Source organism: Hylobates moloch, unplaced genomic scaffold, assembly GCF_009828535.3.
Source record: "Hylobates moloch isolate HMO894 unplaced genomic scaffold, HMol_V3 SCAFFOLD_18, whole genome shotgun sequence".
NCBI classification, from domain to species: Eukaryota; Metazoa; Chordata; class Mammalia; order Primates; family Hylobatidae; genus Hylobates; species Hylobates moloch.
In genome coordinates, this window is record NW_026652293.1 from 15904937 (window position 1) to 15927538 (window position 22602).

At 43.4% G+C, this 22602-nt stretch overlaps 1 protein-coding gene across 5 annotated transcripts; it reads right to left on the minus strand.

Annotated features, from left to right (window-relative positions):
* Positions 1-2367: 2367 nt before the first annotated feature.
* LHX9 (LIM homeobox 9) lies at positions 2368-22305 on the minus strand. 5 transcript variants are annotated; one of them, XM_032136836.2, is made up of 6 exons: positions 22210-22305; positions 16701-16819; positions 14525-14727; positions 13038-13393; positions 6897-7099; positions 2368-5691 (listed from the first exon to the last, which is right to left on the minus strand). In XM_032136836.2, the coding sequence occupies exons 1-6, from the start codon at positions 22235-22237 to the stop codon at positions 5434-5436; spliced, it is 1167 nt and encodes a 388-aa protein (XP_031992727.1). In that variant the 5' UTR covers positions 22238-22305; the 3' UTR covers positions 2368-5433. The 5 variants fall into 5 exon arrangements, with proteins under 5 accessions (XP_031992727.1, XP_031992730.1, XP_031992729.2 ...); XM_032136839.2 differs by having other exon boundaries at positions 2368-2779; positions 22210-22237; XM_032136838.2 differs by lacking the exon at positions 22210-22305 and adding an exon at positions 17935-18611 and having other exon boundaries at positions 2368-2779.
* Between the last annotated feature and the right edge of the window lie 297 nt (positions 22306-22602).

The following is a 22602-nucleotide window of genomic DNA, read 5'->3' on the forward strand; positions in this document are numbered from 1 at the left end:
ATTACTAAAAACAGAAAATAGATCTAAAAGGCCAATCCAGAGTTTATCTATATATACGGTTTCAAAGAAAATTCAATGATATTTCTTCAATTTGGACTAAGTCATACTGTGCTTATTTTGCCCTGTTGTGGAAGAGACTACAAAATGTAAAAGCTATTGAATGAGCTCAAGAGTACACGAACTCTCTACAAGTAAAGCTAGCTTTGTTTATAACATAGTTAAAATTTAAATAGCAAAACTTCATACAAAATTAGGTGTTTATATTTACTTTTTACAACAGTATTATCCCTAATATTCTCTTTAAGAGCCTAGAATGACATGATTCCAAATTTCCATTCCAGAGCTTCCCAGTTCTAATGATTTCCACAACACGCCTTGCAGTCACACTGCAACAGAAAATGAGATGATATTTATATGTGGCTAATAAAAAACAATAATTTGTCTCCCAAAAAAGGGTTATTATAGAAGAATGTATGGTAGATTCCACTGGGATTTTGCTAAATAAAGCTATTTATGTTTTAGGTGATGAAAAATCACCTGTTTTAAAAGTATTTGCTTTGGGTCTTTTATTACAGAGTTTTATCCTTATTTGAGGTATCAAAAACCTACCCACTATGTAAGTCAGTATTAAGGTAGCTATTCAACCAAAGCGCACAGACACTAACTCTCAGTGAAGCTTTTTGCCCAAGATCAATCTGCCAGAAGTTAGACTAACCCAGGCAACTGGGAGGTAGAAGCTATGAAAATTTAGTGCCCTGCTCTCAACTAAGAGGTCCACATTTTTCTATTCCACACCAAACAGTAAATGTGTAGTTGCCCAGACTCAAAGACTGCTTTACATCACATTAAAGCACAATAGACCTTCCAACTCTGCATCACACGCTTCCTCTTCCCACTCACATAATTAGTACTCCTTTCTCTCTCTCTCTCTTTTCTTTTTTTTTTTTTTGAGGTTTTAAAAAATGTGCCTGTTTCAAATGTGTATTATTTTTTTCAGATGTCTAATTTCAGTTATGTTCTTTCCCTCTCTGGTCTCTTCCTGCATTTCACATACCAGACAAATATTTAAAGGTCTGTAAAACCAGGCGAAGTTCCAAAATACTTCTAAATGAAATTGCCATAGGTGACAGAACAGGGAAAGAAGGCAAGACTGTAGGGCAAAGATTTGAATAAACTGGCTGGAAATGCATTGGAAAATCTATTTAAGTTGCTATAGCTGTGGATGAGGTTTCAATGAGGCATAAACATTCAAGTTACTGACAAAACCAGCATGATTTGTGATCACTCAAAATAGTCTACTTGTCATGGTGCATTGCTTTTTTTTTATTAGTAAGTTGCTCTCTCTTCTTTAAAATTTTTTCTTTTTAGTATTCAGGAAGTGAAAGCTTTTAAGAAAACATTCAAAATTCTGAGAATACATGTAAGTGAAATATTTAATGTCTGTCATTCATAAAAGTTACATCATTTACATAGGGTTCATTTGTATATAATAAAAATTTCATCATAATGAAAAATTTTCTGGAAAGTATATGTTAGTTTGTTTAACATATGCTTTGGATATACAGCTAAATAGGAATAGCTAAAATTTTATTCTTCAAATATTCCCTTTAACAATTAAAAAAAAACCTCATTCCTAAATATTTGTCTGTCTTTCATTTGCTTTTTTGTTTGTAATAATCGTATGTAACTTGAACTATGCAAAGATTGGATCTTTTTATAGTTCAGAATATATTTGTACACTTCAATAAATTTGTTCATTGCATAGCAAACATGTAAACTCACATAGGATCTAAAAATTTTACCCTAGTAATCTAAAAAAGTTGCTGAAATTTTACACAACAGTTTATTCTAAGGTTTATTTTGTTGTAATTTGGGTTCACTTTGTTTTTTATTTTTAATACATATGGCAATTGAATACAACAAATGAAAATAAGTCATGAAAAGGTAAAAACCAAGTAAGTAATTTTATCCTAGATTACCAGAATTTAATCTCACTATGCTGTTTGTATTTTTTCATTAGTATAACAAGTTGTAAATGTACTGTGCTGCCTCTTTAAGTGTTCAAAATTAATTTCCACAGCATGTGTTTAACATAAAGTTAACTATGTTTGCATCAAATAAATGTTTATTAATGAAAGCTATTTATCATACAAGAAACAGCAAAGATAAGTCATCATACAGAGGTGTACACTAGAGGTGACATATGTAAAAGTGCATGCAGAGATTTCTGTTTTAAAAGGAAGTAATAAACAATAATGCTAAAATTACTGGGGTTTGATCCCTATACTCTTAAATGACTGATCGCTTTTCTTTGAATTTACAGTTGGAAAATGCCATTAACAGGACTAATACACATTAGCAAGCAGGTGAAATGAATGTTTTGGACTTTATTTTACAACTATTTGTGCTTGACAAATGTGTGAAATTTTTTTCAATAATAATTTTTTTCAAATATGGGGTGGGCACACTACTGCCGGGTTGCTCTGGTTTTGTACATGGTTTATCTAATTTTGTTTAAACCACATAATTTTAGGCCTTTAGTTGTGTCAGACACCATAAAGAACACAAGTTTTGTTAACATTCAGTAAATGACATTTAAGTCTCTCTCTCTCTCTTTTTTTGGCTTAATAAATTTTTTAATGTATGATTATCATAACCTAATAGTGTCTTTGTCTTCACTGCAGTGGATTTCCGATCAAACTTTTCCCCTTCTTTTAATACTTTAGGGAATTTTCAAACGTCGGGATGTTTGGCTGTAATGCCCCAAGATTTGTTCTCCCTGAAAAAAATCATAGTGACAATTTATTAACTACAGAGCAACTTGGCTTTTAGGGGTCTGCAATTTCTATTTAGATTTACAAATATCCATTTGTGCTCAATAGACCTAACATGAAATCTTAATCATATTTAAGGTTTCTTTCCATGCAATTACTTTATATGCTAATTAGCCTTTTTATTCTAAAAATTGGACTGAGTCAAATCAGTGGGGCATTACTTTTGTTATAAGCAAATATATTCAAAGGTATTTCTAGGTTGAATTACATTGCATGTGCAACAATGTGTAACATTTCATATGAATCAGAAGTTTGGAAATCTAAAAACTATTTGTATGTTTAAATATTTCTAAAAATGTTGTATTACCATTTGAATAGCTTTTACATATAGATGCTGGAACACACTAGTACAGTTAAAACTTAAATAAAATTGATGGGAAAGAAAACTCCTTAGATTCAAAATGGTTTATTCACACAAATTTAATAGGATATATCACAATTGTTTGGTCCATAAATATTTAGGGGAAATAGTTTCTATACAATGCATTTATCAATAAACAAAGAAACATGGACAATTTTGCTAGATCACTTACTGTACTATAAACACGAAGCTCAATATATAAGATTATTGAATTTATCAACTATGTTTGAAAGAGTGCACAACTGCTTTCTATGACATGTCTGTCCCCTCTAACAGGATACACCATAAAAAGAGTTTCAGAAATAAGAGGTAAAACAGTACAAAACTAGTGAGGTGTCAAAAGGGCTTAAAACAGTTAATTTAACAAACAACACATATATCCTGATTTTTCACAAACTTACTTCCAAGTTATATCATAAGGCACATAGGAGAACTGAGTTATAATTAGTCTACTTAATAAAGTAGATCTATATAGTACCATATATTGTTCTGTCAAAGAACAAAATTTATAAGTGTCAATATTTTACCTGTAAAAGTGTATTAATAAGATCTCAGCCTTACCAAGGTTGTTTGGTCTGGTTAGTGGTAAATGCCCAAAATGTAATAGAAATATGAAAAGTCAAGATTTAAGCTCCATATAAGATGATAACCATACTTGCTAAATATATAATGGCAATCACACCTTTCTTCTGTTACAGTGTTAACTTATCTTCCATCAACTTTTTTTAAAAAATAAGCTACTTTCTGTGCTAATTTTCTAAAGACCCTGAGCAAAAGTTACAATAATGCACTTTAATGTGGGCAGTGAACTGTCAATATGTAACCACACATTTATACAGCCAGAAGGACACCTTTAAAATCTATTAAATAGCCACTTCGACCACCAAAGGAGATTTAAGGGGTCCAAAAAGTGGAGAATATGTGCAAAGTTATTCTTAACAATCCACTAAAGCAAGACATATATCTTGACTTCTTTTTTATTTTTTTTAGGAAATCCACAATCTAATTGGTATTTAACTACAACAGAAGCGTAATAGATGAACATTCACCACTGCCCAGACCATTAAGATTTTAGCTTAAATTAAAAGAAAAAAATGCTACTGTAAACTAGGAAATATATTCAGATCAGCATCCACAAGGCTTCTGAGTTTATCTACTTCAAGACTAATAACTTCAAATCTCTAATATCGGAAAAATTATTTTCAATACATAAGTCAACCTATGTCAAAATAAAATAAAACAAAACAAAACCAATTGTTGGTATAAGTCTACCAGGCTGGGTATTTTAAACATTATTCATATAGAATGCCAGATACAATATCATGGTACAGCTGAAGCCAATTAATAGAGCTATTAATTAAATTATACTGATTTTTTTACTTCTTAAAACATTATATTTTGCTTATTTCCATTTTCCCCGGGAAAAAAAGTTACTAGAAAGAATGGTTTCCGAGCTATTGTTTTTAGCTTTAGGAGGTTAAAAGTATGGAATGTCAAAATCAATGCGGAATTTTCATGGATACATAGGGGGCTTAAGAATTTTTCAAATGTTGAAAAACAAATAACCAAGTAAAAAGCTTTTAGAGTTGTACACCCCTAAGAGAAGGAAAAGTCACATTCCTGTTATAGATTTCTCACCTAATTAATCATTACTATTTAAAATGTCTGTAGTTAATGCTTTTATTTCATCATATTCCTCACTTGAATTAACAGTTCAGGTAAGAAATAGAAATACTAAAAACAAGTTTTCAGTTTTAAGATTTAAAAAATGTAATGTTTTCAAAACTCCATAATCACACATACAATTGCAAGATTTAAAAAGAAACTAATTAATTATCTGGTTCTTTATTAACCTAATCATTTAACTGGGAATATGATTATTTGCCCATAATAATACCACTCTTTTTCTTTTTTCTTCGAGATTCTGGAAATAAGTAACATACAATTTTAAGAGGCACTTATTAGAATTATTCAAAAACTCTCCTTACCAACTGAAAGATCTAATTAATTTTTTTTAAATCCAAATACACTTTGTAGACAAAATATATTCACTTAAAGGAGACAATACTGTAAACTCATTTGCCAAGTGGCTGCAGATGCTACACACCAAGCTGTTATTTTTATTCCCCAAATATCTTGTGGGTTAGAAGGAAAAAAAAGTCTTGTAAATAATAAAATAATAATAATTAGAATAATAAAAAAAAGAAGAGGAAGAATTTAAAAAAAAAAAAACCAATGTTAGAAAAGGTTCGTTAAGGTAGTTTGTGAGGGGCTTCCGGATTCGTGGCTGTCCATGTTAGAGGTCACGGATGTCACTACAGTGATAGTGGGATTGGTCAGGTCTGTTAAAGTGGTCGCAGTGCCGGGTGGAGTGAGAGCTCCGCTGTCTGCTGAGGGCGGGGCCGGAAGCGACGTGCCGTCAGCTTTATCAACACCCCCATTCTCCTGCCGCAAAAGGTTCCTTCTGAATTTGGCTCGTGCGTTTTGGAACCAAACCTGCAAACCAATCCCAATTGATTTCTTTACCGATGTTCATTTTTATTTTTCTTTTCTTTCTCTCTCACTTTTTCTTTTTTTCTTTTTTATTTCTTTTTTTTGATATATGTTTCTCCTTTTAAATATAATTGTTTGTTTTTCTTAGGAGGAAAGGGGCTTTTTTTCCTTTCTTTTAAAACAGAGTTATTCAAGTAACACTACGGATTTATTCTCTCTCAACTGCACTTATTCTACCCTGTAGCATTAACAAGTGCCACTTGGAACAACTGATGCTTAAGTGGATATACCATGGAAATGAACACATGGTGATAAAAAAAAAAGGGGGGGGAAATACACGGTGATTCCTCAACTGTTATCTTTTGAGAAGGGGTAGAAGCAGGGCCATTGAAAGTATGGCAAAGTAAGAATCACTCATATGAAATGGACATCACTGAAACAGACTTCAAGCCATTCCTGAGCCCAACACACGGTATATATTCTTCACATAGAAAAAACTCCCAGGGCCACAGACCTCAAACAGCCTGAAACTGTTCAGCAGAATTTAAAATGCCTGCTATTTGTCACCAAGAAGTGAGAGAAGATCACAGGGGACTCACAACAACCTATCATAATTTCATTAGTTATATGTTCTTGCCATGATGAGTTTAGGAAATCAATTGGACAGCAGAACTAACTTCCAGTATTTTGTTTTTAATTATGGTTTGTTAAGGCAGGAAAATACTTGCTCCAGTTGGCTGCTGAAACACTAACCATACTTTTGGCTTTTCAGGAGTGGAAAAAAGGTTCCACCTGAATTTGGAAGGTGAGTGAGGCTGCCAAAAGTTTGCCGAGTTAAGACAGTGCCAACAGGTCCCTCTCAAGTCTGCGCACTGAGCATATTAATGGAAATCGATAAAGCCACGGCCTGTGCAAATAACATCATTCACATTTGCACAGCGGTGAGACAAGCTGTGCTGCCTTTGGAGGGCCCATCTCCACATATGTAGAGAGAGTGTGGCTGTATTTAAAAAGACCCTGGGTCTCTGTTTGGGCACCCTCCAGGAAGCCCCTGCAAAATCTCAGAACACCCTCTAGGGAGATAGCTAAGATAAACTAGTAAGAAGCAATATAGGAAATATCTGCGTCGCTCTAACCAGGGAAGAGCACTATTTTTACTGGCAGGGGGAAGGGAAATGTATGCACAGTCAGTGATGCACGTGTCTTACCTGCAAAACTCTTTTGGTCAGACCTGTTTTCTGGGCAAGCTGCTTGAGGTCCTTGGCATCCGGGTTGTGGTTGATGGCAAAGTAGGATTTCATGGTCCGGAGCTGGTGATGCTTGAAAGAAGTTCGCATGCGCTTGGTCTTCTGCGAGGGTGGATAAGGTTGCTGGTCCCGGTCCAAGTGGTCTGCCTCATTCTCATTACAACCTGTTGCAGTAACAGTGAACAAACAACTGCTCAGTGGAAATTCTTGCATTAGCTGACATGATGGCAGGCTGTATGACACTGCTATGGTAATAAAGCAGCAGTGAAAAAGGTTGTCAACCCAATTATGAGTAGTATCTAGACAAAAAGAAAGAAGATAATTGCTAAAGTAAGCTGAACTCGTCTGTTAATGTAGACACAACCAAAGCTTATGCAATAGAAAAATATTGGTTAAATCCTCTCTTTTGTTTAATGGCTCCTAGAAGAATTTGAGAATATGAACAAACCCTAAGTAGTAAAGTGGGAGTGAGAGAGACCTACGAGAGTGAGAAGAAGAAACCCTTTTCTAATATAGTTATTTGTACCAGCTCCCCACTGCCCACACTCACAGTGTTTTAAGACTCTACATTTTGTCTATATTTCTGGAATGAGACACACTGTGTGAAGGTATTGCTTTTTGTCATGAGACATAGAGAAAAAAGTATTACCATTCTCTCAAGTCTGAAAGTTTCTGAGAGCCCACCAACTAACGAAGCATCTAGGTCAATTCTGAGGGTTAGCCTTTTCTCATATTCCTAGAGCTCCCTCAGTCAGGAGAAAGTTAGAAAAGGCTGAAAAAGGAGGGGAAGTTAGAAATTTAAAATTTGTGAATTTCTTATGTAAACATAAGAATATTATTTGTTTCAGCTTTTAGCTATGACTGGTTAACACAGGGCTATACCAGAAAGAAAATATTTTTCCCCCGGAGTGATTTTAATAAATATTTCTGAAAGAGAATGAGCCCAGACTTCCCTTCACATGGTTCATGCCTGAAGCGCTCCCCACAGCTCACAGTTGAGAGACACTGATGGTGCTTATTTCTAGGCTCAGATCTTAGTCCCTTTTGCTCCAAATGTGTGTGAGTGGGATGTGAGCTGTGCCCCTGGCTGGCCTGGCAGAGAGAGGGCGGCATTTTCTCTCCCCTCACAAAGACTTTCTTAGCACCAAGGGCAAAACAACCCAGTCTTTGAAACCAGCCAGAAAGTCATTATCCCCAGGATGTAAAGCTGCACATTTAAAGGGTCATTTCCAAGAATCTACTGGCTCTGCATAGGAAATACAATTGTAAAATGAAAACATTTTGTGAAATATTTACAAAACCAACTTCAGCCAACTTCACAAATTAAAGAACATGGCAATTTTTTTTCTTTAAATCCTTCCTTCAGATAGTTATATAAATTTAGATCTGATCATCCTGCCTTGTACTGCTTTATGATAGAAAATCTAAAACCAACCTGATCATGTCATTCCAGGGAGAAAGAAATCTGAATCTTAAAAAAGGGAGGCATCCCTTAATATGAGCTCTTCCAATCTGCTTAATAAAATGTTCTGCTTAATAAAATGTTATCTGCCTGCTAGGCTCTGTTTAGAATTACTTTTTAAAAAATATTCAGCAAATCAGCATATTTACAGAAATACAGAAGTTTTGTAGTCATCAACCAGGAAGTCAGCCACATATAAAACTCACTTAACAAGAAATTCCTCCTAATGTAAAAAGACTAGACACAAACAAATGTCTCCTTTGTTTGTATTTCTGTAAGACACGTAAGTAGGAGGACACACTTGGCAAAAGAACAGGTGAGTTCATTGAGGGAAATGACTATACCATACTCAACTTTGAATTGATTCCCTGAGTCAAACACAGGGGTAGGAGCTCAAGAAGCATTCAATCAAGATGTTGGGCCCTTTGTTCATCACTAAATTACAAGTGAGTATTAATGCGAAATTAAATCAACTTGAAGTGGAATCCAAGTCAGATATATACATTTGAATGTAAAACATAGGCTTCTTAAACTCCACCAGAAAGGGTACCATATGTCCAGAGATAACAGAAAGAGTATACATTACATTTTATCCTATTTTGGCCCAGTGGGGATATGTCAAGTTCAAATATTCTACAGAATTGCACTTCCATATCCTCAAATGGATGAAACAGCATCTCTATGACCTACTATAAAACTATACTTATCTCCAGTAAACTCAGCCATATTTCATAACCAGATTATAAATATACCCACAAAAAATAGTCAAAGAGGCACACGTTAGTTATCAGAGGGTTCTTCAAGTAAGATTTCTTTCCTATCATATGTAACATGTAACCTTTCCTGAACAACACATCAAATTGAATTTCACACTTGGGACAGAGGACTTGGTGTTTAAATAATGCCCTTGGCCATCTTTCCCCCACTCCACACCAGGGTAATATATAGAAATGAATATGATTCCCAACCTGACTATATAATCATTGGTTCTTAAAATGAAATTTATGAAAAATAATTGTAGTAAGATTTAATGAAATTGCTTCCCTGAAAATGCATTCTATATCCATTATTGCTGATTAAAAACTCAGCAGAGCCTTTTAGTGTGTTAAATACAGTTATAGGCCCTGTTTCCACATAAAATACACAATCCAATGTGTAAGGAGATAGCTCGTTGGGTCTTTATTAAACAGATATTACTATATATGGTTTTCCTGTGACTGTTATATTATGCAACTTAATAGAGAAACCTATTTCTTCTACAGAGTAACAGTGCATTATCTGATATTATTTATGTTTAACTACACATGCGTTATATAAACTTGCAAATGACTGTTTCTCCAAGGCCTATTGCTAAAGCTGTAGGGGATTCCCCCACTCCCCGAATTACGAGACGAAATGATAACTCTTAAAGCTGTCTTAAATATCTACCTGTCAGTTCACATCCAGTATTATAAAGTTAATGAGAAGATCTACGTATTTTATTTCCAGTCACTCATGCAATGGTCACCCATCCTAAAGTGAGTGTCGCTGTGAAGGTATGCAGCCTTCTGAGAATTAACTGATCCCTGGAAGACCACTAGGGGTCAGTGCCAGGCTAATTTAACCACCAGGAGCCTTAAAAGTTTGGATAGGAAGAAAGGACTTAAGGAAACGGTATTTTGAGAAGTGGCAAAAGTTTAATCTCTCAATTAATGTTTAAATTACACAAGTAAGAGCTTCCTATCCTAAACTAAATCTTCTGCTCATCCCTAGAGGGCTTTATTTCAAGCTAGCATTTCAGGTAAACTTTCCATGTCTCTTTCTAAAATATTTGCCTGATTAATTTGCACAGAGGTATAAACGAAACTAGGGACATTCTCATTAAAAGGCATTTGCCCTGTTAAGCACTAGCTGGCCTTTGCCAAGTTTCACATCTTCTCTGAGATTCTTTGAATCACAAACATGTTTTCTGCACATTTTGAAAACATATTGTGTAAATTATACTTAGTTTCGTATCAACCTTACTCTTTATGAGACTTGTTTACATTTAATGTTTACATTTAATGAAAGATAGCAAGATAAAATCCAAAGCAGCCTAAAATAATGAGTTAAAACTGGATTTATTTTATTTTTTACATTTTAACATGTGTTTAATTTGCTGAAGGGTTTCTTTCCCTAGTTTTGTAACAAAGTGGCATCAGATTCGCAAGCACTGTTTTAAATGATGGCCTGATTTCTGGTCAGGCATCTTCAAACCAATTCCCATAGATAATTTTAATCTAATCTTTAAAATATATATACTATTGAATAGTATCTCTTGGAAAAGTCCAGAAAGGAAGGAGTAGATGTTAACTAAGAGGCATCCAGTTTGTAGTGGTGCAAGGTACAAACTCTTCGGGCTAAGGGGGCCTAAGCAATTTTTCCCTCCTTTGGGAGCAAGACAAAAGCGACCTTCTCCACAACAACTTGTAGCAGCATTAATTTGCAAACTAAAGACCTAAGTGGCTCAGAAGTATTCTTTTATTCTTCTTAAAAATAAATTTGTGCTCTCTAGTTATTTTCAGAGAAGTAAAAGAATCTAAATTCCACTGCTCTTAAAGCTCCTTGGATCTAACATGAAGATCCAAGGCGAAATCAAATTTAGCTAATTAGATTAAATAAACAATCAAAAAGTCAGGCTTGCCTACTGTTTGGCTAGAAATCTTCACCCTTTTGGACTTTATCCGGCCTGAGAGATCCCTTCTTTCCAAAAAAAAAAAAAAACTCACTAGTTGTGTATAAGTGGCTTGCTTTCTCTCTCTCTCTCTCTCTCTCTCTCTCTCTCTCGGGAATTAGGGCCTTGGTGAGTGGCTTGAGATTCCAATGTCACCTTCTATTAATAAAGAACAATTAGTGCCCTGCCTGCCCTGCCCCGGGGACCACGCATCAAAGAAGATGAAGTAAGCATGCTGGGCAAAGTGGCCCCTAACCAAATCTCCTGCCCCAGCACAGCAGGGGCCAGTGTGAGGGCACAGCCACTACCGACAGTTGCCAAAACCCGGGGCTTCGCCCGCTGCCCTTACACAGATTGACCGACCCTGGTGAGATTTGCAGTGAGCTGGCGGGTCCTATTCTTTTCGTCCAGCAACCCTGGTATGAACCCCCTAGGGACAAGTGCTGCCGCACAGTGTTCCCCATTGCTCCCTATTCTCCCTGCAAGGCCACCCGCTGTGCTTGCCCATAAAGGATTCGCCTCTTCAGTTAGATCAGGCGGTAGAGAACCCCAGGAGAGAGCCTAACGGAGGTCTGAGAGAGCGGCCACTCATCCTGTGTGGATTCCCCTGAAAACTGTAAACTGAGAGCAGGACTCTTAGCTTCACATTCACACTGGCTGTGTGATCTTGGGCAAATCACTTAACTGGCTGGACACTGTTCTTTACCATTGACTAGCAATGTCAGGCACCATACCAGGCCCTGGGAACTGGAAGAGAAAAACAGGCAAGATCCCGTGCTCTGGGGTGCCCATGCTTGGTATCCGGGGGCATTCGCAGTAATAGAGTGGGGTTGCCATAATAAGGTCCTCAAGCTTCCTTCCAACAGAATGGTCTCCCCTGTCCTGAGTGTCAGTCTGCTGAGATTCTCAGCCAGGTGTGGGCCAGGGCACTGAAAGCCAAAGCAGTTAAGGTCCTTAGGCTCCCCAAAGGTTAGCCAGGGCTTTCTAAAACCTCTTTTTTCCAGTGATTGGGACTCACAAGAATAGCTTCTGTTCTGCTCAGAGTTAGATTATCATCTGCAGAGCTGATCACCATCCTCACCTGGAGGATGGGGAGTGGGGGCAGGCTACCAACAATGGGAAACTGATGCATGTGGGAGACTGATACATGATAGGCGTGTCCCCCAAAGCAAGGAAGAATGTGTTCTTGACTTGTCTGCATGTTGTTTTTAATGAAGAGAGGAGGTGGTTGAGTATAGATAAATGGCCTGAGATACCACTAAGCCTCTTCAGGAGGCCTGACCTGAAGGTACTTTCAGTTCCAGGGGTCTGGATTTCTGGATGGTCTATCACACCGAGAATGAGATGGCTGGATGAATATCCTGACTTAGGAAAGACACGGGCTAGCTCAGCTGTGGAGAGTGATTCCCACCCCTACAACTGCTTTTTGCCAAGATCAGGGATTAGGTTTTTCAACACTCTTGCCAACTGTGTTCCTGATTAACTTTGGGCTGGTGACCACAGCCTCTGACCCCTCTAGACAGACTAGGGTTGGGCTCTGTAGACTTTTTTTTTCTTCAGTATTTAGGAAACCTCCTCCAGGATCTATAATTTGGCCTCCACAAAGAAATTGCCCTGGGGCTGTTTTGCTCCAACTGAGAGCCAGAAACTAATGGGCTCATTAACTAATGGGCAACAAGGATTTGGCTCTGCCTGTTTGGGGAAAGTCACTACAGCCCCATAGTTATGAATGTGTTTTTTGCCACAACCTAAATAAAGTGCTGCCTCTCCCTCCCTTCCCCCCTCCTCCTCCCTCTCTCCCTTCCTTCAGAGTGAGAGGGAGTTGTAGTGAGAACAGAGGCATTGGGCAAAACACACTCTTGCAGCAAGACTTTGGACGGGGAAGGAGCTCTACGAATTTTCCTCAGGGAGGCCGGGGCTGCGCCGGGGGTGAGGATAGGGGGCACACCTGAGTTGTAATTGACGATGTCCACTCCCAGCGCTGGGCTCTTCCGCTTCCGGGGCCGCCCCTTCTGCACGGTGCCCGTACCGTTGAAGTAAGGCAGGGCCAGGCCGCCGCTCTTGGCCGCCAGCTCCGTGTAGCTCAGCTGCGGTGGATACTCTCCTTGCAAGAGGGTCTCGAAGTGGGCGCGGCAGTACACCAGGCTGTCCTTCATGCCGAAATGGTCGCCCGTGGTCAGAGTCTTGTTGCAAGTGGAGCAGGTGAAGCAGCTCAGGTGGTAGACAGAGTCTCGGGCGCGCATGACCATCTCCGAGGCGGAAATGCCAAGGTGGCAGCGGGCACATCTCTGCACAGAGAACCTTCTGGAAGGAAACAGTTGAGTCAGGGCTCTAGTTGAAGCAAGGCAGAGCCATCTCCCACCCGCGACACCTGGGTTTGGTCTGCAGTGGCCTGAGACTGGGACCTGGGAGGGTTCCAGGAGGACAGGACAGTGGGCATTAATTTTTTTTGCTCATCGACATTTTCTGATAAACCAAGACAAAGGATCTTTACATTAAAGTCAGAAGAATCGGGCAACTAAGCCTTAGTTTTCTTCTCTGTAAAGTGAAAATTTAAAAAATTTAAAAAAATTTAAAAAGCAAACCACTAGTTAGCACTAGCTAACTCACAGTACTAGAATATTAAATTGCCATGCCAAGTGAAAACACTTAATCAATTACAAAATATTATATGAATGAAAGAAGATATAATTATTCCTGGATGTGCGCCGGTGTGGGAAAGCATGCAGACACAGTCCTGGAAAATGACGATTTTGTAGAGGACAGGTTATTATTTTTTTAACCACTTAGCTTGCTTGCCTGAGAGCGGAACTAGGTCACCTGCACATAGTTCTGTCTTTCCCAATGCAGAAACATAACTGAGAAGAATCAATAAAGACGCCTGCTGCTGAGTTTTCTCCAATCTGGCGGGCATGGTTGTAACTAGCGATGAAAGGAACTCGGAATTGAGTGGCTTGGGTTTTGGCAATGGCATTTATTCCTTTTCATAGTCATTTACAGAGTCTCCTGCCACCTGCGAAAACCTAACACTCTGTTGCTGCTGCCCGAGCCACTAGTTCAGTTTCAAGGCGCAGAACTTGCCCAATTCGTAGCAAGCGGAAAACAAAAACCCAATCAAGTCTCGGTCGACAGAGACCACGTCCGTTTACTCTTCCCCAGATTTCCCCATGTTCCGCCAGCCAAGCTGAGAAGTGATGGGAGCGTGTGGTATTCGCTGATAAAGCTCTAGACCTTTAATGTCCCTCCCACCCACCCTCACCGTCGGTCAGGGAGATTGCAGCTTGAAGGCATATGCAGTGGGTTTCCCTGGTCTCCGAAATGATAACCGCACCCGGAATGGGGCAAAAGGTAGGGGACGGAGAGGGGATTCCGGGCTCAGGAAGATGGCCCCGCTAGGTGTACTCGGGCGTAGGAAGTGGGGGTGTAGGGGAGTACCTGTAGTAATCCTCCTTGCAGTAAATGCTACCGTCCTTGGCAAAGCAGGTGAGCTCGGACTCGAGGGCCAGCTTACATTCACAGCACTTCAGGCATCTCAGATGCCACTGTTTGTCCACAGCCAGCAGGTAGTACCTGTCCGAGATCTTGCCCCCGCAGCCGGCGCACAGGGCGGGCTTCTCCGGGCTGAGCGGGGGCATACCCTGCAAAGAAAGCACACCGCAAGGCTGAGGAGGGCGCGCGGTGTAGCCGCACGACGCGGGGTTCTTCCCCAGGCAGACCGAGCCCAGGGCGTGCAGGGAACGCGGCAGGGGCCAGGGTCCACTGCACAAAGGCAAAAGTCAGGGGAAACATTTGTGATTTCTCTCTTTGCGGCTCGCTTTCTTTCTTCCGTGTCTGCCTGAACCGGCGTTCGCGTCCTCCCGGGACTATTAACCTAAAGACATCCCGGCCATCCGGAGCCTCGCTTAAAAAGGACTAGGAGAATATTGACTACGGTTTGGTGATCGTTTCCGAATTCAAATAATTACAAGCTAAAAATTGTGGTTTTCGACGCACACAAAATAAAACAACGGAATGATAGGGGAGTGAAAAGGAAATTTAAACGAGCACAGGTTATTTTTAAACAAAAAATATTACAGTTCGATTTCTCTAAATTCTTATAAGCAGCATTGAAATCAAAAGCAAAGGGGAGATTATTGGACCTGCGCTCATAATTTGGTCGACTTTGTTTTAATTGAGATATATTTGGCAGACCCTGCTTTTCCCTAATTTTCAGGGCTATTGGTCCCGTTCCCAATAAGTGTGTAAACTGGCTGTTCCCAAAGAGGGTCTGTTGTCCAGCCCGCTCTATACAGTCCCCTCTTTCCCTAGCATCAACAGGCGTACTGAGACCTTTGTCTTGAAAATCTGTTTAGTGCCCAAGTTACGCTTCCGTCTGGGTCCTACTGACCCGACTGGGGATGCCCCAGTGGCCCCACCTTGAGGAGCCCAGCCCCGCTGCAAAATTTGGGTTTGGGTTGCTACTATTTGTTTTTAAACGTGATGACCAGAAAGAGGGAAAAGGAGTTAACCTCTAGACATTTCCCTCACGACTAGCAGAAATGGGTTGAACTTCCCCACGAAACTTCAGCGGGCCTGAAAAGGTAAAGTTTAGCCCTTTACTCCGACCAGGGGCCCCGGCACTGAATGAGTGTTACAAATATAGACACGTTCACCAGTTGGGCCACTTGGCCGGATCCAAAACCCAGCTGACAAGGACTAGAGCAGTCTCCTGATTAGTTTGGGCTACAAGTCCTACTGTGGTACCAAAGGATCTACACAGCTATGTTTGGCTGAAATCATTTCCGGAGACTTCTGTAGTTCCCCCCCTCCCGTTAGTAATCTGGAAAGGGAAGCGCTTAGATAAGTAATTAGTTTTCTTTATTAAAAGGACATGAGTTTATTATTATGGATAGTAGAAACAGTGGTAGTTGATTAGCTTGTTTAAGGGCTGGTTATAAAGTTCATGCGTTTCGACTGGGTGCCGCGCTCCTCCGTACGTTTTATTTGATTTCCCCCTACACATGACACCCGCCCGGTCCTGGCGCTAAACGTAGTGCTGTCTCGTTAGAGGGACTGAGTCGGGATGCTAGAAACCCTGAGATTCTCTCGGTTAGGGGTCCCAAGCCCCGAGCGTCTAGAGAACTGGAAATGACCCAGTCGCGTCGAATCTACTCCAAAGGTGCAGTCATCAGGCCCAGAGACTAAGGCCACCTGGGCTCCTGCTTGGTTCGGACGCCTCGGCAGCGCGCAGTCCTCCTATTGCTTGCGCCCAGCTTGCCCTCGGAGCTGCGGATCCTCGCCGGGGAGACGCCCGCCCCGGAATCAAGGGAACCTTGAGGTCTGTAGAAGAGAATGCCACCGCCCCCCACCCCACCTCCTCCCAGTTCCTCTCCCTGCCCTTTCGGAATCAGCTGCGATAGAGGATAGCTAGCTAAAGCAGACATTTCGATTCAGAAAAACGACCGTTTCTTAGCTCTGCAGACCTGGGTAGACGGGAGAAAACTCGCCCGCCACCCTCAAGTGGACGTCTCTACGGCCCGCCGCCCCGGATCTCCACCGGCCAGGGAGTCAGCTTGGTTTAACAGAGGGCGCAGGGGTGCCCGGCTACCGCTGCGGCGGAGCCCTTCCTTACCGCGTCGCGGCCGTTGAGCTGGGCGCCTTTGGCCAGACGGGCCTCAGTCTTGGATCTGCGCTCCATCTCCTCCATGATGCCTTGGATGTGGCCTCCGGAGATCCCGTGGAAGAGCATGGCTGCGGGGCGGAAAGGACACGAGTTGTCTTCTGCTCGGCACCCCACTATTTCCATATACACACGCCCGGGGCTTTCAGCTCATCCGAGTGAAGGAGGCAAGGGACCCGAGAGGGCTGCGCTGTGGGAGCGCAGAGACGCTCGAGGATGGAGGGAAAGAAGGAGAGAGAGGAGGAGAAGAAATAGATGGAGTGGAAATCGCTCTGTTTGGGGGGCCGAGGGGAAGTAAAAAGAACTGGGAAGAGTAGGGGGGAAACCTCAGCGGCTCCCTGAAGGAGATGTGCAGAAAACAAACAATTCGGGCGGAGGGAAAAAGAGGCGTAGAAGGCGAATCTTACTGCTCTGAGAGATCGAGTTACTAATGGGAAACAACTGCAGCGGGGGGAGGAAAACAAAATCTGGTGAAGAAAGAAAATAGTTTTGAACACAAAGAAAGAAAAAGACGTGCTATTTTCAGCGTTCCCTGGCTGCTTGCAAGTTCCCAGTGCCTGTAGGTTGGGTTGGGGACTGCTCCTGCCTGAGCTGTGTCCAATTTGTTAAGAGACTAAAGCCAGCCCATTTTTGATAATTTAGTAGGAGGAGTTCTCTCCCCGGAGCTGCCACGGATTTTTATTCAGACAACAAAGACCTGTCATACTCCTCTCAACCCCCTGGTGATGGGCAAGCAGGACAAACATTACAAAGGGGTGGGGGGATAGAGAGCGGGGAGGCAGGAGGAGGGGGCATTTACCTCCCCACAAAACACACACACACGCGCGCGCGCGCACACACACACACATCCTTCCAAGAGTTCCCAGCAGTCATGTTTTAAAGGGGAAAAGGAGCTCTTGTTGTCCCCGCCCTGATGCAGGAGGCCTAGAGCCCGCCTATTTGATCCGAGTTCAAGATCAGACCTTGGCTCAGGACACACAGAATATCAACTTCAAACTTTGAATTTCCTCCTTGTGGACTTTTTCATCCCCAGCCTGCAGGACTGTCACCCGAAATGCATAAATATTGAGCAGAAATGTAAGCACTTTACTGAAGTGGAGATAATGCTGGTTCCTCTCCTCCCCATCCCATCTTCCTCAATCCACTTTTAAAAGCAGCTGTCTGACAATTCATCTCTTTGCCTCACCTTCTTGAGGGCCGGAGACCCTACTAGATGCTGGCTTCATCCAAAGTGGAAAGGGCGTTTGGAGCGTCTGCATTTCTCAGGGTTACTTTTGGCAAAACAATTTTCTTTGAGAAAATTAGAGTGTAGGGGACAGGGCATGGACCTGTACACACGGGTACGCAATTGCGCCTTGGCCATAGGGCGGCTTATTCTCTTCCCCGGTTCGGGTTTGAAGGAAGGCTGCCGGAGATTCTAATGTCTCATTTGAAACTTGCCAATATGGGAAGCGACTTAAGGACTCCCGGGAGCTTGGCGCCTGCCCCCGCAGGACTGGGCGCTAGCCCCATCGCGTGCTGCTCCCACTACCCTGGCAGGACAGAGGACTTGTAAAACTGGGTACACCCGCACACTCAGAAGGGTGTGAAAGGGACTCTTTGCCGTGGAGGAGGGGAAGGTGAGAACTGACAAGCAGAATGGCAGACCTGCTCCTCACAAGAGGTGGGATTGTACCTGTCGCCCTCTGTTCCCGGTAGCGGCGGCCCCTCCCTGGCTCCATTAAAAAGTGTCCACAATACTATGATATTGTCGATTCATTCAAACGGCCAGAGGCCCCCCAGGGTACCGAAGCACAGCGCTGCGGCAGGAACCAACGCGGCTTTACCCAGAGATGAGGACGCGCCGGCCGCTCTCTATTCCTTTCGTCCCCGTCGTCAGCCTGCGTTCCCCACTACTTCCCGCCGCCTTTCCCAGGACTGCGGTGCCTGTGTCCTGGCACATCCTAGATACCTCAGAAGAGCCGCCCGGCCGCAGACCCGCTTTCCTCCGCCCGGGGGAGCCCGACCCGGAACTGTGGCCAAAGCTAGAAAGACCACGGGAGAAAAGCCAGGGAGAGAGGGAGGGAGGGAAGAAGGAAAGAAAAAAAGAAGGGAGAAGATGAGAAGAAGGGGAAGGAAGGAAGGCAGAAATAAAGCGAGGGAGGGAAGAAGGAAAGAAAAAAAGAAGGGAGAAGATGAGAAGAAGGGGAAGGAAGGAAGGCAGAAATAAAGAGAGGGAGGAAACGACCCCTGGTGCAGCAGCCTGACTTCCTGTCCCAAAGCGTTGCCTTCTGAGGCTGCTGGAGTGGCCTCTTCCATGAAACTCAAGACTCTACTGCTTCCTCTCCTTTTTTCTCAGGGTCAAAAATAATGTTATTTGCAGACTGGACGCAGTTTAGGTACTCCGGGTGCCAGAATGCAGCTCGTAAAACACAATTTCACACAAAAATGAAGCCAATCAAGTGAACTAAGCTGGAGACATCCCCCTCCTCCTTACTTTGGCAGCTATACCTGACAGCAGGGCTGCTATTTACTGTAAGTAATGTAATTAGCCCCTTTGGATGGGAATCAATGAGCTTTTCAAACCCACGTGCACACAAGAAGGGCCCTGAGGAGGGGCTGGGGGCAGCAGTCCTTTCAGAGACAGCAGGTCCTCTCACAAAGGGGCAGATTGCCTTCACACAAGTCAGAGGCTAAACTGGCTCAGAGCTGGAGGAGGAGAGGGAGAAAGAGGAGGAGGAGGAGGAGGAGGAGTCGTCTCTGAGAAGTCCCCTCAGTCAATTCACCCAAGGAAGCTCCAAGCAAAAAGTAAATACAGGACTTCAACCTACTTTGTCTAGTTTCTGTGCTAAACCCTCTCCCAACGCCCAAATGGGGGTGTTTGAAATTAGGTTTGGTTCTTGTTGCATATTGCCCCTGCTCAGCAAAATCAACAACGAAGAACCCAAGAATACCACTGCTTCCTTGCAAGAGATAAAACTTTGGAGACTGCATGCAGGGAAAGTTAAACAACTCCAGGAAAAAGCCAGAACTTTACAGCGTCTCCAGGGAAGCCAAACACAGAGGTTTTGTAAGCCCTCCAGTCATCCATTCATTCTTCTCTTCCACACAAGTTTGTTAATCATCTAGGTACAGGCAAGGCAGAACACCTTCTGCAATCAGTTTCCAAGTTGAATCCTAGCTATTCCTGCTCTTATAAAACTCAGGTTATAAGTTCCTGCATCCAGTGGCATTTGCTACTTCCTGTAAAGAAGAAAACTGCCAGGATTCTTCCTTCTCAGTGAACGCAGGAAGTCTGGAGAAAGCTGGGGGTGGGGTGGGGGTCAGCTGGAGTTTGGGAGGTCCTTGTTAGCTCTGCGGAAATAGGTCCCCATGGGTCCAGCCCTGCCTCCTCTCACAGTTCCTAAGGAGGAAGCCCATGAAGGGTGGGAAGGAATGCCCTCAAATTGGGTGTGTGACCCTGGGTTTTCTACTGTTTTTGTCTTGGAGCCCCCAAGAGAGATTGCCTAAGAGCTCCCTGCTCCTCATTCTCAAAGGACTTTAAATAAGCACTTTAAATAAGGAGAGCATCTTTGTACCTCTGCCTTCTTTCACCTCCCCAGCAGAGGGGCTGAGGCCCGGCGGCTGGGGACAAAAAAAAAATGTTCCCCCTTCTCCCAGCTGTAGTCTGAATGGCCTGCAAGTGTTCTATAAAAATTAGAGTGTTCATTTTTTCACTTTCTGAGCTGAGGGACAGGTGCATGTGGTTTTCTCTAGCCTGCATCAGGGATAAGATCTTAAGTTTCCTCTAAATTCAAAGCTCTACCAGGTATAATGGGGCAGGTCCCTTGACCAGCACTGCTCTCCCTCACAATTGAGCACACGCAGTCCAGTAAGCTTTCTTTCCTTTCTATTCTGACAGCACCCATCCCGCTACTGTTGCCGCTTTTAGGAAAGTGGACGGCCGGACTATAGTGGAGCATAATAGTTGGAACTGAGAGTTTGGGATCTTAGAATCTCTATGAAGGTCAAAAAGACGGCAGCACCCTTGTTGAGGGCTCAGGTGGGTCTACATGCGCAAAGAACCCTCGCCCAGTAGAATTCCCTAGGGGGGAGGAAAGGGAAATTAAACCCACAGGACAGTTAGGGAAGAAGTAACCCAACAAATGTGCATATTTTGAGAGCAAAGGTGACTTAAGGTCTCTTTCTACCTGAATTTTTGAGGCCATGATTCTGTGCCTCTAAGTTTGCCCTTTAAGAAGGAGGCGTTACCTTTCCTCCAGACCCTGTTAAGCTGGTTAAGGAGCCCCTTTGGTTTGAAAGGCGCAGCTCTTAAAACAGTATCCAGCGTCTGGCACTGTCCTGAGCACCCAAGGCCCAGTGAAACGTCAGCGTCAGCCTGAGGCTGGGAACCATGCGTTCAGAGCCGTGCCACCCGGCCCTGGGTGCCCGGGCTGCGCTGGATGGAAGGTGAGCGGATTGCCGGGACACGCTGGGGCCTTTCTCCAGACAGTGGAGACTGAGATACTCCATGTGCAAAACTTCCCCCTACACTGAGGTTGGCAGATCCATACTGGGGCTGCTGCACGGGTGCACTTCTGATTCAGTCCTACTAGGGAGTCCTCCCTCAAGACAAATGGGACTGAGCCAAGCAGAGCTGAGACAGGGGGAGTTCGGCTGCCTGGAAAGGGGGACCCGAGGCCACGCTCCAGATGCGCACCCTTGCCAGCCTTTCGCTGGGCGGTACTCCCCGGCCAAGGCCCTGCCCTTTCGCGCGTTCTCTGCCTACCCTCACCCTTCGCGACAAAAAAAACCTCTCGCCAGCTTTTGCTTCCTTCAAACCTCTGTCCTCTATAGCCCCTGGGCTCTTCTCCCCAAAGGGGCCTGCGCCAAGTCTAGAATACAGCGCTTCTGAAATCTGATGCTCTTTAACCTGAGATGTGTTGCGCCGCCTGCCCTCAGCTCTGCAGAAATAAAGGGAGAAGTCCTGCACTGCGTCCGCTGAGATCAGGCGCAGAAACGGCTGCGCTGGGTTAGGACTAAATAACAACAAAAAAATGTGGGTGAAGCCAGTTTCCAGTTAACCCCTACACGGGTGAGAAACAGTGTCTTCTCGGCCCCTCTTCCTTCCCTTCCAAGAAAGAGACACCCCCAGCAGTTCCCCGGAGGGTCAGGAGCACCTCCCTTGAGCAACTGACTACTGGAGGATCAGTGGAACCAGGACCTCTGCCTGGTGCCCCGGACGCTGATCCTGAGGAAAGTCAAAGACAGTCAAAGAGAAAGGCAAAAGGAGGGAAACGAAGGTTTCAGGAATCCTATCGGGAGACTCTGAAAGAGAATGTGTATTTTTGAGCCTACGAAGCGCGGTTTAATTTTTAAGACAAACACACACTCCTCTTCGTTCCACCCAACGAAGGCGCACACACACGCACACACACTCACATGATATACGCACTGGCCCAAGGGGTAGAGAACATCCGAAGGAACCTGGCACATAACTCACCTGCCTCTAGAGTGGTACCGTTCAGCATTCTTAGAGGAAAATGAGTGGATCACGCCGTAATGGTGGTTGCACTGGCAGAGAAAAGCCGCGCGTCAGCCCGGCGGTACGGCCCGGCTTCCCCAAGCACTTCCTCCCATCCTGTGGGGCGCGTCCGAACCGCTCCTCCCGCGGAGACCTCAGGTAGGGACGCGGCTTGGAGCAAAGCCGGGCCTTCCTCCGGTAGGCTCCCAAGACCCCCCTGAAACTCCCGGCCGTCCGGGCGCACTCCGAGGGCAGAAAACTGCTCCGACTAAAACATCTCCATCAGGGTCTTACCTTGATGTCCAGATGTCAGACGTTTCCCCCACTAGAACTCGGTTCTCGGCGAGGAAAGGCAGGAGGCGGCGGCCAGAG

Coding starts and splice junctions, on each gene's coding strand:
- LHX9 (XM_032136835.2), bottom strand. CDS start 16,874: ATGGAAATAGTGGGGTGCCGAGCAGAAGACAACTCGTGTCCTTTCCGC. Junction 13,394..14,524: donor TGCAAGGAGGATTACTACAG/GTACTCCCCTAC, acceptor GTTTCCTTCCAG/AAGGTTCTCTGTGCAGAGAT. Junction 7,100..13,037: donor CATCGTCAATTACAACTCAG/GTGTGCCCCCTA, acceptor TTACTGCAACAG/GTTGTAATGAGAATGAGGCA.